This window comes from Rhinoraja longicauda, chromosome 1 (assembly GCF_053455715.1).
Source record: "Rhinoraja longicauda isolate Sanriku21f chromosome 1, sRhiLon1.1, whole genome shotgun sequence".
Lineage (NCBI taxonomy): Eukaryota > Metazoa > Chordata > Chondrichthyes > Rajiformes > Arhynchobatidae > Rhinoraja > Rhinoraja longicauda.
In genome coordinates this window covers 132,221,620-132,234,257 of record NC_135953.1, presented here as the reverse complement: position 1 = coordinate 132,234,257, position 12,638 = coordinate 132,221,620, and the positions used below count along the sequence as shown (strand labels likewise).

The following is a 12,638-nucleotide window of genomic DNA, read 5'->3' as shown; positions in this document are numbered from 1 at the left end:
ACATAGAAACATAGGTGCGGGAGGAGGCCATTCGGCCCTTCGAGCCACCTCCGCCATTCAATATGATCATGGCTGATCATCTAAAATCAGTACCCCGTTCCTGCTTTTTCCCCATATCCCTCGATTACTTTAGCCCTAAGAGCTAAATCTAACTCTCTCTTGAAAACATCCAGTGAATTGGCCTCCACTGCCTTCTGTGGCAGACAATTCCACAGATTCACAACTCTCTGGGTGAAGATGTTTTTCCTCATCTCAGTTCCAAATGGCCTACCCCTTATTCTTAAACTGTGACCCCCTAGTTCTGGACTCCCCCAGCATAAGGAACATTTTTCCTGCATCTAGCCTGTCCAATCCTTTAAGAATTTAAAAAGTTCTATGAGATCCCCTCTCATCCTTCTAAATTCCAGTGAATACAAGTCCAGTTGACCCACGCTTTCATCGTATGTCAGTCCCGCCATCATGGGAATTAACCTGGTGAACCTGCGCTGCACTCCCTCAATAACAGTAATGTCCTTCCTCAAATTAGGAGACCAAATATGCTCCAGGTACGGTCTCATCAGGGCCCTGTACAACTGCAGTAGGACCTCCTTGCTTCTAAACTCAAATCCTCTCGCAATGAAGGCCAACATGCCAATAGCTTTCTTCACTGCCTGCTGTACCTGCATGCTTACTTTCAGTGACTGATGTACAAACACACCCAGGTCTCGTTGCACCTCCTCTTTTCCTAATTTGACACCATTCAGAAAATATGCCTTCCTCTTCTTGCCACCAAAGTGGATAACCTCACATTTATCCACATTATACTGCATCTGCCATGCATCCACCCACTCACCCAACCTATCCAAGTCACCCTGCATCCTCATCGCAGCTCACACGGCCACCCAGCTTTGTGTCATCCGCAAACTTGGAGATTTTACATTTAATTCCCTCGTCAAAATCGTTAATATATATTGTAAACAACTGGGGTCCCAGCACCGAGCCTTGCGGCACCACACTAGTCACTGCCTGCCATTCTGAAAAGGACCCATTAATTCCTGCTCTTTGCTTCCTGTCTGCCAACCAGTTCTCTATCCATGTCAATAACCTACCCCCAATACCATGTGCTCTAATTTTGCACACTAATCTCTTGTGTGGGACCTTGTCAAAGGCTTTTTGAAAGTCCAGATACATCACATCCACTGGCTCTCCCTTATCCATTCTACTTGTTACATCCTCAAAAGATTCCAGAAGATTAGTCGAGCATGATTTCCCCTTCATCATGAGAATAAGTCCATGCTGGCTTTGACCGATCCTGTCACTGCTTTCCAAATGTGCTGCTATAACATTTTTAACAATCGACTCAAGCATCTTCCCCACTATCGATGGTCTAACTGGTCTAAAAATTCCCAATTTGCTCTTTCCCTCCTTTTTTAAAAAGTGGGGTTACATTGGCTACCCTCCAATGGAGGGCAGGATCTGATCCAGAGTTGAGAGAACATTGGAAAATGATCATCAATGCATCCACGATTTCAAGGGCCACGTCCTTCAGTACTCTGGGATGCAGACCACCAGGCCCTGGGGATTTTTCAGCCTTCAGTCCCAACAGTTTACCTAACACCATTTCCTGACTAATGCGGATTCCCTTCAGTTCCTCCCTCCCATTAGATCCTCGGTCCCCTAGTATTTCTGGGAGATTGTTTGTGTCTTTCTTAGTGAAGACAGAACCTAAATACTTGTTTAACTGTTCTGCCATTTATTTGTTTCCCAATATAAATTCACCTGTCTCTGATTGTAAGGGACCTACATTTGTCTTCACTGGAATTTAGAAGGATGAGAGGGGATCTTATCGAAACGTATAAGATTATTAAGGGGTTGGACACGTTAGAGGCAGGAAACATGTTCCCAATGTTGGGGGAGTCCAGAACCAGGGGCCACAGTTTAAGAATAAGGGGTAGGCCATTTAGAACAGAGATGAGGAAAAACCTTTTTAGTCAGAGAGTTGTGAATCTGTGGAATTCTCTGCCTCAGAGGGCAGTGGAGGCCAATTCTCTGAATACATTCAAGAGAGAGCTAGATAGAGCTCTTAAGGATAGAGGAGTCGGGGGGTATGGGGAGAAAGCAGGAACGGGGTACTGATTGAGAATGATCAGCCAAGATCACATTGAATGGCGGTGCTGGCTCTAAGGGCTGAATGGCCTACTCCTGCACCTATTGTCTATTGTCTATTGTCTAATTTTTTCATTTTTACTAATTCAGAGATGTAGAGAACGGCAGATGCTGAGGCCTCTGTAGCGATGGTCTGTCTGGTGTAGGATTGGAGTCCACTTTCATTTGGATGGACTTTCCAGACTGGTGCAAAAGGGCAGGTTTAAAAAAAAAGAAAGGTTTTATCATATGTTTAATTATTTCATGGTTTTAATGCTTTTAATTTGTATTTTTAACTATTTTAAAATATTTTTAATCGCTGCAATGATGCATGTGTTTGAATATCGGAGACAAGCTTTTAAAACTGCAATCCTGATTTTGACAAGAAGTAAGCTTTTCCACCCGGCTTTTCCCCCTGCAAATGTTTTTTGGGGCATTTAAGAGCAGGCCTCCCTCCAGTGCTTACCACCTGAGGCTGCTGGTTGTTGAGGCCTCACTACGGTCCGCTGCTTGACTCTCAGGAGTGAAGGAGGTACAAGATCAGCCCTCCACATGCTCACCGGGCTATAATCTTGCATCCAAGATGGCGCCCAACCCAGGCAGCTATTTGTGTGCTAGCCACAGAAGCAGGACTACAATCACATATTACACAGAGCAGGAGATGCAACACCTGTCCCTTTACCTCCCCCCTCAACTCCATCCAAGGGCCCAAACAGTCTTTCCAGGTGAGACAGAGGTTCACCTGCACCTCCTCCAACCTCATCTATTGTATCCGCTGCTCTAGATGTCAACTTCTTTACATCGGCGAAACCAAACGCGCAGGCTCGGCGATCATTTCGCTCAATACCTTCGCTCACTCCGCCTTAACCAACCTAATCTCCCAGTGGCTGAGCACTTCAACTCCCCCTCCCACTCCCAGTCTGACCTTTCTGTCATGGGCCTCCTCCAGTGCCATAGTGAGGCCCACCGGAAATTGGAGGAACAGCACCTCATATTTCGCTTGGGCAGCTTGCAGCCCAGCGGTATGAACATTGACTTCTCCAACTTTAGATAGTTCCTCTGTCCCTCTCTTCCCCTCCCCTTCCCAGTTCTCCCTCTATCTTCCCGTCTCCACCTATATCCTTCCTTTGTCCCGCCCCCCCTGACATCAGTCTGAAGAAGGGTCTCGACCCGAAACGTCATCCATTCCTTCTCTCCTGAGATGCTGCCTGACCTGCTGAGTTACTCCAGCATTTTGTGAAATAATCATATTACACAGAAGCAGGACTCCAATCACATATTACACAGAAGCAGGACCACAATCACATATCACAATCGCTCCACACACTCAAATCTCTACACACTGTAAATGGCTCGATTGATATCATGTATTGTCTTTCTGCTGACTGGATGGCAGACAACTAAAGCTTTTCAATGTACCTGGTACATATGACAATAAACTAAACTGAAATGAAGTGGGGATGGGTGAGGACCGTGGCTGGTTATTTTGGACAGTAGACTTGGTGCAGCAAGATCTTGTCCTGATGTTCCTACTTGCTGCGGAGTCTAAAAGTGGAGACTGTACATATATTAGCAACTGTAAATTAATTAAAGGAGATTCCAGAGCTGAGAGCCCAGGCAATCATCAGAACAATGAACATTGGGGATGTGCAAGAGGCAAGAATTAGTAGAGTTTGGAGATCTTAGAATCAAGATCAGGAGGAGTATGGTAGTGCTCCAGTTATACATTGTTCACTGTAAGAAAAAAGTTCTGCAGTAACTCAACAGATCAGGCAGCATCTCAACGGGAAAATGGCAGACGATATTTTGGGTTGGGAACCTTCTTCCATGGCTTCCAGAGTTGCTGCCTGACCCACTGATTACCTCAGAACGTGTGTTTTACTTAAGATTTCAGCATCTATTGCTCCTTCTGTCTCTCTAGTGTCAACCTGACAGGTTCTTTTTCTTAAATGTGTTAAGAATGAAAGCCAATCATTAGAAAGGGAAAGAAGGTACCTATTTAATAGGTACCATGACGTACCTATTTAGAGCTGAATGCCACCAACTTTACCAGGTGATGTTTTCGCAACGCACCACCCTTATAAACCTTTGTAAACACGTTCTGCTTTTCAATGAATGAGGATTATATGTTCAATTGTACAATTTGTTTGATTTCCTTTTCTTTACAAGCTGGAGTTGATTACGTTGGAATCAGCCGGAATTTGGACTTTGCCCCCGGAGTCACCATGCAGACATTCCGTGTCACCATTCTGGATGACCTTGGACAACCAGTCCTTGAGGGACCAGAGACTTTTGAACTTGTGCTTCGTATGCCGATGAATGCTGTGCTTGGTGAGCCCAGCAAGACGTTGGTCACCATTAACGATTCCACATCGGACTGTAAGTGCTGAGACGTGAAATCAGACCTTAGCCCTCTTGGCGATCTTCTCAGTTGGCTAAGCCAATTCTTCACACGCTAAAGGAAGTATCTGCATCTCTTTTTGTGTGTCTTCAGTGCCCAAGATGCAGTTCAAGGAATCGCAGTATGTCCAAAAGGAAAAGGTTGGGCATGTAACAGCAGTGGTGTACCGTAGTGGCGATATCAGCTATAAGTCCACAGTGCGCTGTTACACCCGCCAAGGAACGGCTGAGGTTATGAGTGATTATGAAGAAAGACCAAACACAGATCACTCCATTGTTACTTTCCTGCCTGGTAAGGAATTAGCATTAACTTCATGCGTAACTTCATGTGCATTCCTCAGCATACACTGTACACCATGGTGGGTGTTCCTATGCACAATTTACACTGTGTGTCATTCATTAAATGCTTGATAGTGGCCCTGTGCTCTTCCACAGGTGAGGAGCAGAAATATTTAGTGGAACGACTCAGCCATTGTTTTAGTGACCTTCAATGTGGTGGAATCGCATGTGATGGCGAGCGGGACAAGAGGGACTGAGTGCTAAAGCAAAGATAGCCACAAAAAGCTGGAGTAACTCCTCAGGACAGGCAGCATCTCTGGAGAGAGGGAATGGGTGACGATTCGGGTTGAGACCCTTCTTCGGCTAGTCAGTTCAGTGGGAAAGGGGTCACAACTCAAGGCTGAGGGGAAGGTAGCAACCAAGGGATTTGGTTGCCATCTAAGGGATTTGGATATTAAACGGAATTCTATCTGCCTCTATTGTAGGAAATTATTCCCCTTGATCTGACCAATGTTCACCTTTCAATCAACAAGACAACCATTGACCTGATCAATTATCCCAACACGTTGTGCAAGTTGACTGCCCCATTCCCTGCATTACACCAGTGACTGGGCTTTGAAAAGGACTGGGGAGCGCTGTCACTTTGAGTGATGTGCTACTTAAAGGGGTACAGCCTGGCGATGGTTATCTTTAGGAAATGCTGAGGTGGGCCTGCCACACATGCTTGATCTAAAATTCACGAGGTAGGGTTTAACAATGTCTTACACGCCCATGCACTAGGTTTACATGTTAGCAATTTGATTTTCAGCGTATTTGGTTTGCTGGGGGATTCTACTTTGCTTCAGTGATTTCCACCCTATCTTGACACTCTGCTACTTTGGACCAAATTATGTTGTCAGTGACCAATGGTTCCAAAGAAACAGCTTGTGTTACATAAGAAGTACAAGCAGGTGCAGACTGCTCCCGATGGCAGCTCATGTCCAGCATGATGTTCGCCCATGCTTGTTCACTTCTTCCATGGCTGGCCAGTTCATTTATGGGTCCGCATTTGTGCCCTGTCAATGATGCCCTTGCATTCCCTCTCTCCCGCTCTAGTCGTCTTGTTAGTTGCAATGTTCGTTTCTCTTTGTTATCACCTCACCTACAGCCAACAATGGACCATTGTGGGCTCCATCTCTTCTGAGTCATCGGTGCCGGCTCTGATTTGTTCTGCACCTTTTCATACCTCTAGTTTCCCTCCCCCTGACTCAGTCTGAAGAATGGTCTCGACCTGAAACGTCACCTGTTCCTTCTCTCCAGAGATGCTGCCTGACCCGCTGAGTTCCATCAGTATTTTGTGTCTATCACACATGTCCATATGGCTATTACTCTCCAGATCCACGCAAGAATGCGTCAGTAATTTTGAATTTGCCAATAACTGCCTTTTTTTTATACTGTGTTCGTGTAATATTTAGCTCATTCTGAGGCGAGATAATTTTTTTGCAGTTTTATATAATGTCTGATGGGGCCCACTTAACTAACTCATGGTCGAGATTCAGTTTTCTGCCTTATTTACATTGGCTTTGCTATGACTGCGTTCTTTACCCATAAAAATGAAATCTGAAAATACCAAGGCTCTGGTTTTGTCCAGTGGTTTACAAAACAAAGGCCAGAATCATTTCAAGGGATTTCATCGGGCGGCACGGTGGCGCAGCGGTAGAGTTGCTACCTTACAGCGAATGCAGCGCCGGAGACTCAGGTTCGATCCTGACTACGGGCGGCGTCTGTACGGAGTTTGTACGTTCTCCCCGTGACCTGCGTGGGTTTTCTCCGAGATCTTCGGTCTCCTCCCACACTCCAAAGACGTACAGGTATGTAGGTTAATTGGCTGGGCAAATGTAAAAATTGTCCCTAGTGTGTGTAGGATAGTGTTAATGTGCGGGGATCACTGGGCGGTGCGGACCCGGTGGGCCGAAGGGCCTGTTTCCGCGCTGTATCTCTAAATCTAATGATGGTTTTTGATACCTAGGGGAGGCTGAGAAACCCTGCACCGTGGTTCTGGTGGACGATACCATTTATGAGGAGGAGGACGAAGAGTTCCGGTTGGTACTTGGCACAGCGCGCAGCGAGTCCCTGTTTGGAGCATTGGTGGGAGAACAGAACGAAACGCTGATCAAGATTAAGGATAAAGGAGACAGTAGGTTTCTGATTGATGCACCCAACCAGAGGCTCTATTCTTGAAAGACAATCGGTGACCAACACATGTCTTTATTTATTTTTTAATAGAGCCAATTATAAAGTTTTCTCAAACAAAGTACAGTGTCCAGGAGCCTCAAAACCCTGGGGAATTAGCGATGGTGGCAATCCCTGTACTGCGACTGGGTGATGCATCGAAGGTTTCCATTGTACGAGTTCACACCAAAGATGGATCAGCGACTTCTGGTGAAGACTACAATCCATTATCAGAAGGTCAGAAACATAAACGACTTGTTCTCCATGCAACTTGCAATGAGATTCCAGTTGTACCATAGTGCAGATTTTATAGTTAAAATCCAAACTTTGCGTAAATAAGTTGCTAGATTTGAATAGATAGAAAGAAAAATAGTAGCAATAATAGGCCATTTGAACTATCTTTAATCAGACTTTATCTTGCACTAAATGTTGTACCCTTTATCCTTTATCTGTACAGTGAACAGAATGCATTCAGAGAAGTGGCCTCCACTGCCTTCTGAGGCAGAGAATTCCACAGATTCACAACTATCTGACTGAAAAAGTTTTTCCTCATCTCAGTTCTAAATGGCCTACCCCTTATTCTTAAACTGGTGCCCCTGGTTCTGGACTCCCCCAACATTGGGAACATGTTTCCTGCCTCTAACGTGTCCAACCCCTTAATAATCATATATGTTTCGATAAGATCCCCTCTGTAGACAAGCCTAGTCGCTCCAGTCTTTCAACATATGACAGTCCCGCCATTCCGGGAATTAACCTAGTAAACCTGCGCTGCACGCCCTCAATAGCAAGAATATCCTTCCTCAAATTTTGAGACCAAAACTGCACACAGTACTCCAGGTGCGGTCTCACTAGGGCCCTGTACAACTGCAGAAGGACCTCTATGCTCCTATACTCAACTCCTCTTGTTATGAAGGCCAACATTCCATTGGCTTTCTTCACTTCCTGCTGTACCTGCATGCTTCCTTTCAGTGACTGATGCACTAGGACACCCAGATCTCGTTGTACGTCCTCTTTTCCTAACTTGACACCGTTCAGATAATAATCTGCCTTCCTATTCTTACCACCAAAGTGGATAACCACACACTTATCCACATTAAACTGCATCTGCCATACATCCGCACACTCACACAACCTGTCCAAGCCACCCTGCAACCTCATAGCATCTTCCTCACAGTTCACACTACCACCCAGTTTTGTATCATCTGCAAATTTGCTAATGGCACTTTTAATCCCTTCATCCAAGTCATTAATGTATATTGTAAATAGCTGTGGTCCCAGCACCGAGTCTTGCGGTACCCCACTCGTCACTGCCTGCCATTCTGAAAGGGACCCATTTATCCCCACTCTTTGCTTTCTGTCTGCCAACCAATTTTCTATCCATGTCAGTACCCTACCCCCAATACCATGCGCTCTAATTTTGCTCACTAATCTCTTATATGGGACCTTGTCGAAGGCTTTCTGAAAGTCGAGGTACACCACATCCACCGGCTCTCCCCTGTCAATTTTCCTAGTTCAATCCTCAAAAAATTCCAGAAGATTAGTCAAGCATGATTTCCCCTTCGTAAATCCATGCTGACTCGGAACGAACCTGTTACTGCTATCCAAATGCTCCGCAATCTCGTCTTTTATAATTGACTCCAGCATCTTCCCCACCACTGATGTCAGACTAACTGGTCTATAATTTCCCATTTTCTCTCTCCCTCCTTTCTTAAAAAGTGGGACTGCTGACACTCATCCAGCACAATTCATCCCAATGAGAACATTCTCAGTTTCTGTATACAACACCATTAACAAATTTTAAATTGCAATGGTTCCAGCCTTTTGCTTTCGTGCAGGTATCAACAACACCTTTGGTGTAAAAATCCAAATTAGTTTCAGTTTTATAGCAATCAGGTGAATTCTTTGACTGTAAGTGCAGCCAGAAGTGAAGTGTCAGCATCAGAAGAATTTCACCAATGTGCCTGTTCTTTAAAGCATTCGTGAACAATGAGACCAGGGTCAGTTGGACCTGTCAGAAAATGGTAAATAGACAAGTTTGGACCAAAACCAGATAACATAACGAATGGCATCGCCGATCTAGTACGACGGAGCTGATAATTCTGGGACATGTATTTCAGATCTTGAGTTTAAAGAAGGGGACGTGGAACATGTTGTACAGATAGAAGTCGTGTATGACGGAGAGCGGGAGATGAGAGAAGCTTTTACTGTTCACTTAAAGCCGGATGAGAACATGGTGGCTGAAATACAGGTAATGCTTTGGCCCACAGTTGCTGTCCACAGGTCTTCCCTGGTGTGTCAGTTTGCAACTCCAATTGTTTATTTTATTTATAGAGTCATACAGTGTGGAAACAAGTCCTTCAGCCCAACTTCCCCACACCAGCCACCATGTCCCATCTGCCTGCATTTGGTCCATAATCCCTCCAAACGTGTCCTATCCGTGAACCTGTCTAACTTTTTCTTAAATGTTGGGATAGTCCCTGCCTCGACTACCTCCTCTGGCAGCTTGTTCCATACACCCACCACCCTTTGTGTGGAAAAAATTACTCCTCAGATTCCTATTAAATCTTTTCCCCTTCACCTTAAACCTATGCCCTCTGGTCCTCGATTCACCTTCTCTGGGCAAGAGACTCTGTGCATCTACCCGATCTATTCCTCTCATGATTTTATACAATATTTATGTAATTCAGGAGGAGGGCAGCAATTTGTGACCGCATTCTTTTCATCAGTCTGCAGTACAGTGTGAGGTTTTCTACATTGATGTTATTGGAAAATGTTTGTACACTATTACTGATAACAATAATGGCCACGATAACTTTGTCAAGGTATTTGTGATGATATACTCCGTCTTGGGGAGAATAAATAGAGTGAATGCAAAGAATCTTTTACCAAGGGTAAGGGAAGTAAAAACATGAGGAAATATGTTTAAGGTGAGAGGGGCAAGATTTAAGACAAACCTGAGCAGCAGTCATTTTACTCAGAGGGTAGACACAAAATGCTGGAGTAACTCAGCAGGTCAGGCAACATCTCAGGAGAGAAGGAACGGGTGACATTTCGGGTCAAGACCCTTCTTCGACCCGAAATGTCACCCATTCCTTCTCTCCTGAGATGCTGCCTGACCCGATGCGTTACTCCAGCATTTTGTGTCTACCTTCGATTTGAACCAGCATCTGCAGTTATTTTCCTACACCTCTTACTCAGAGGGTGGTGGGTATATGGAACAAGCTGCCAGAGGAGGTAGTTGAGGCAGGTACTATAACAACATTTAAAAAACACCTGGACAGGTACATAGATAGGAAAGGTTTAGAGGGATATGAGGCAAACGGTTGCAAATGGACTGGCTTAGATGGGATATCTTAATCAGCATGGGCGAATTGGGCTGAATGGCCTGTTTCCATTCTGTATGACTCGATGACACTACTTCCTGGCCAATGCCTTTCAGGGATCAATAAATGGCATGGACCTAGAAATTCGAATGAGTATTACAACATATTACATATTCTACACAATTGAATTTCCATGCAAAAGGTTTGCCAAAAAAAATCAGGAACTTGTTACATGGATCATTAGATCTGAAATGTTCTACCCAGGCGTTCTGTGCATCTGGAGCTCTCAGATGTGTGCATTCCTATCGTATGGGGCAAAACGTGCCTGGACTCTGCTGTGCTGTTCCATCATGTATGATGCAGATGGTACACATGGAGTGAAGATCTTCACTATAAAGGAGGGGTGGTTCAAGGAAGCCAAAAGGAGGGGATCTTCAGAACACTTCCCATGGCTGGGAAACCACCTCCGTTTAGTCCTCTGGACCCTGATCTTATCCTTTAACTCCCTTGGTCACCACAGCCCACCACCACTTAATTGCAAAACTAACTCTCGTCGCCTTTTATAGCTGGAGCGGCCCTTGCCATTTCCACTGCCCATGGATCATCACCAACCCAAACCTTCACTCCCAATCATCATGGATGTTCACCACCCCTCTGTTGGTGTTGGCTGTATAATAACAGAAGCCGTACACCTAGATAATAAACCTTAGACTTTATTAACTACATAGCAAGCATGACCTTACGCCTGCACGTTGCACTTACACTAACCCGAATCACCCAAGCAGCAGTCACTCAAAAGCCAAAGGGGCGTAACTACAAAAGCATGACACATAACATGAGTGACACCATTACACTAATCTACACCCTCCACAAACATTAACTCAACCCTCGGCTCCAATTATGGTGCAACTATTGAACCAGGTCGTTTGAGAGCCCAACCATTATCAATGTTCCACCTCACCCTCAAACATTAGCTCAACCCATACAATGGTTCAACGGTGATTTTATTGTCACATGTGTGAAGTGCTAACACAGTAAAATTCATTTTCTCACAAACAGTCCAGTAGAGTATTTCCATACCCCCGATCCCCAATTAGCAAGTGTTCAGAAACAGCCCATTGATCCTGCGTGCAAGAGACGCCATGTTTTTGGCACTGTTTTCAAAGAACCATGCTCTGGTTCTTCTGAGCGGTGCCTTTTCCAGGAAAGCCCCAGGCTGTTGCTGACCTCCTTCCATCGCCGTCTCTCTCCTCCTACTGGGTTGCTCCTCACCTGACGTCGCTGGCGCCATCCTCCCAGTCTTTGGTCTTTGGGGGATGAGCAGGAGCCTGCAAGGTGGCCACCCCTTTCCAGGCCGGCGGTCTGCATGGTCCATTGAGCAGGGGACCGGCTCGCCAACTTCATCCTGTAGGCCGCGATCCGCCGGGTCTTCCATTCGGCCGCAGGGGACCAGCTCGGCAGGGGCTTCCCCTGAAGCCACGATCCGCTGGATACATAGCGTCTGATTTTTAGTCTGACTCTTGCATCTCTCATGAGCCCAGTTTTCATTCCCTCGTCAAGATACTCATCCACTTCATAATCATCCCCGATGAGAATGGACCCAACCCTGCTCTTACCTCCTGAGGTTGAGACCAGCCTTGTTTTTACCCATTTATAGTAAATCCCATCCCCAAGCGCATGTCCAAACCTTACTCCCAGTAGCCAATCACAGCAACGACCACCTACGTGCCCAACTCTCCTTTCATTCTCCCGTTTCCTTTCTGACCTCAATCATTTTCACCCAAGAGCTCCACAGTTTTACATCCCATGCCCGGACTCATTTCCACAACAAGCATGTTTTGTTAGTCATGGCAAGAGCAGGATCTTTCAGTGTCCCAGGGGCCCAATCTGACGCGTTGCACCGTTTCATTTTATTTGACTTCAATATCCATTTTATTCTGATTGTTGATTTGATTGTTTTAGACAATGGACAATAGACAATAGGTGCAGGAGTAGGCCATTCGGCCCCTCGAGCCAGCACCACCATTCAATGTGATCATGGCTGATCATTCTCAATCAGTACCCCGTTCCTGCCTTCTCCCCTAACTCCGCTATCCTTAAGAGCTCTATCTAGCTCTCTCTTGAATGCACTCAGAGAATTGGCCTCCACTGCCCTCTGAGGCAGAGAATTCCACAGATTTACAAATCTCTGACTGAAAAGGTTGTTCCTCATCTCCGTTCTAAATGGCTTACCCCTTATTTATTAAACTGTGGCCCCTGGTTCTGGACTCCCCCAACATTAGGAACATGTTTCCTGCCTCT

The 12,638-nt window shown here is 45.5% G+C and overlaps 1 protein-coding gene across 1 annotated transcript in view; it reads left to right on the top strand.

The window, feature by feature from the left end:
* Nucleotides 1-12,638, top strand: part of frem3 (Fras1 related extracellular matrix 3) — a 137,959-nt gene that overhangs the window by 96,749 nt on the left and 28,572 nt on the right. The window contains exons 10-14 of the mRNA XM_078399117.1: nt 4,294-4,503; nt 4,619-4,816; nt 6,812-6,979; nt 7,069-7,251; nt 9,132-9,262. Coding sequence (XP_078255243.1) covers nt 4,294-4,503; nt 4,619-4,816; nt 6,812-6,979; nt 7,069-7,251; nt 9,132-9,262 — 890 coding nt within the window. The remainder of the gene's footprint in view (nt 1-4,293; nt 4,504-4,618; nt 4,817-6,811; nt 6,980-7,068; nt 7,252-9,131; nt 9,263-12,638) is intronic.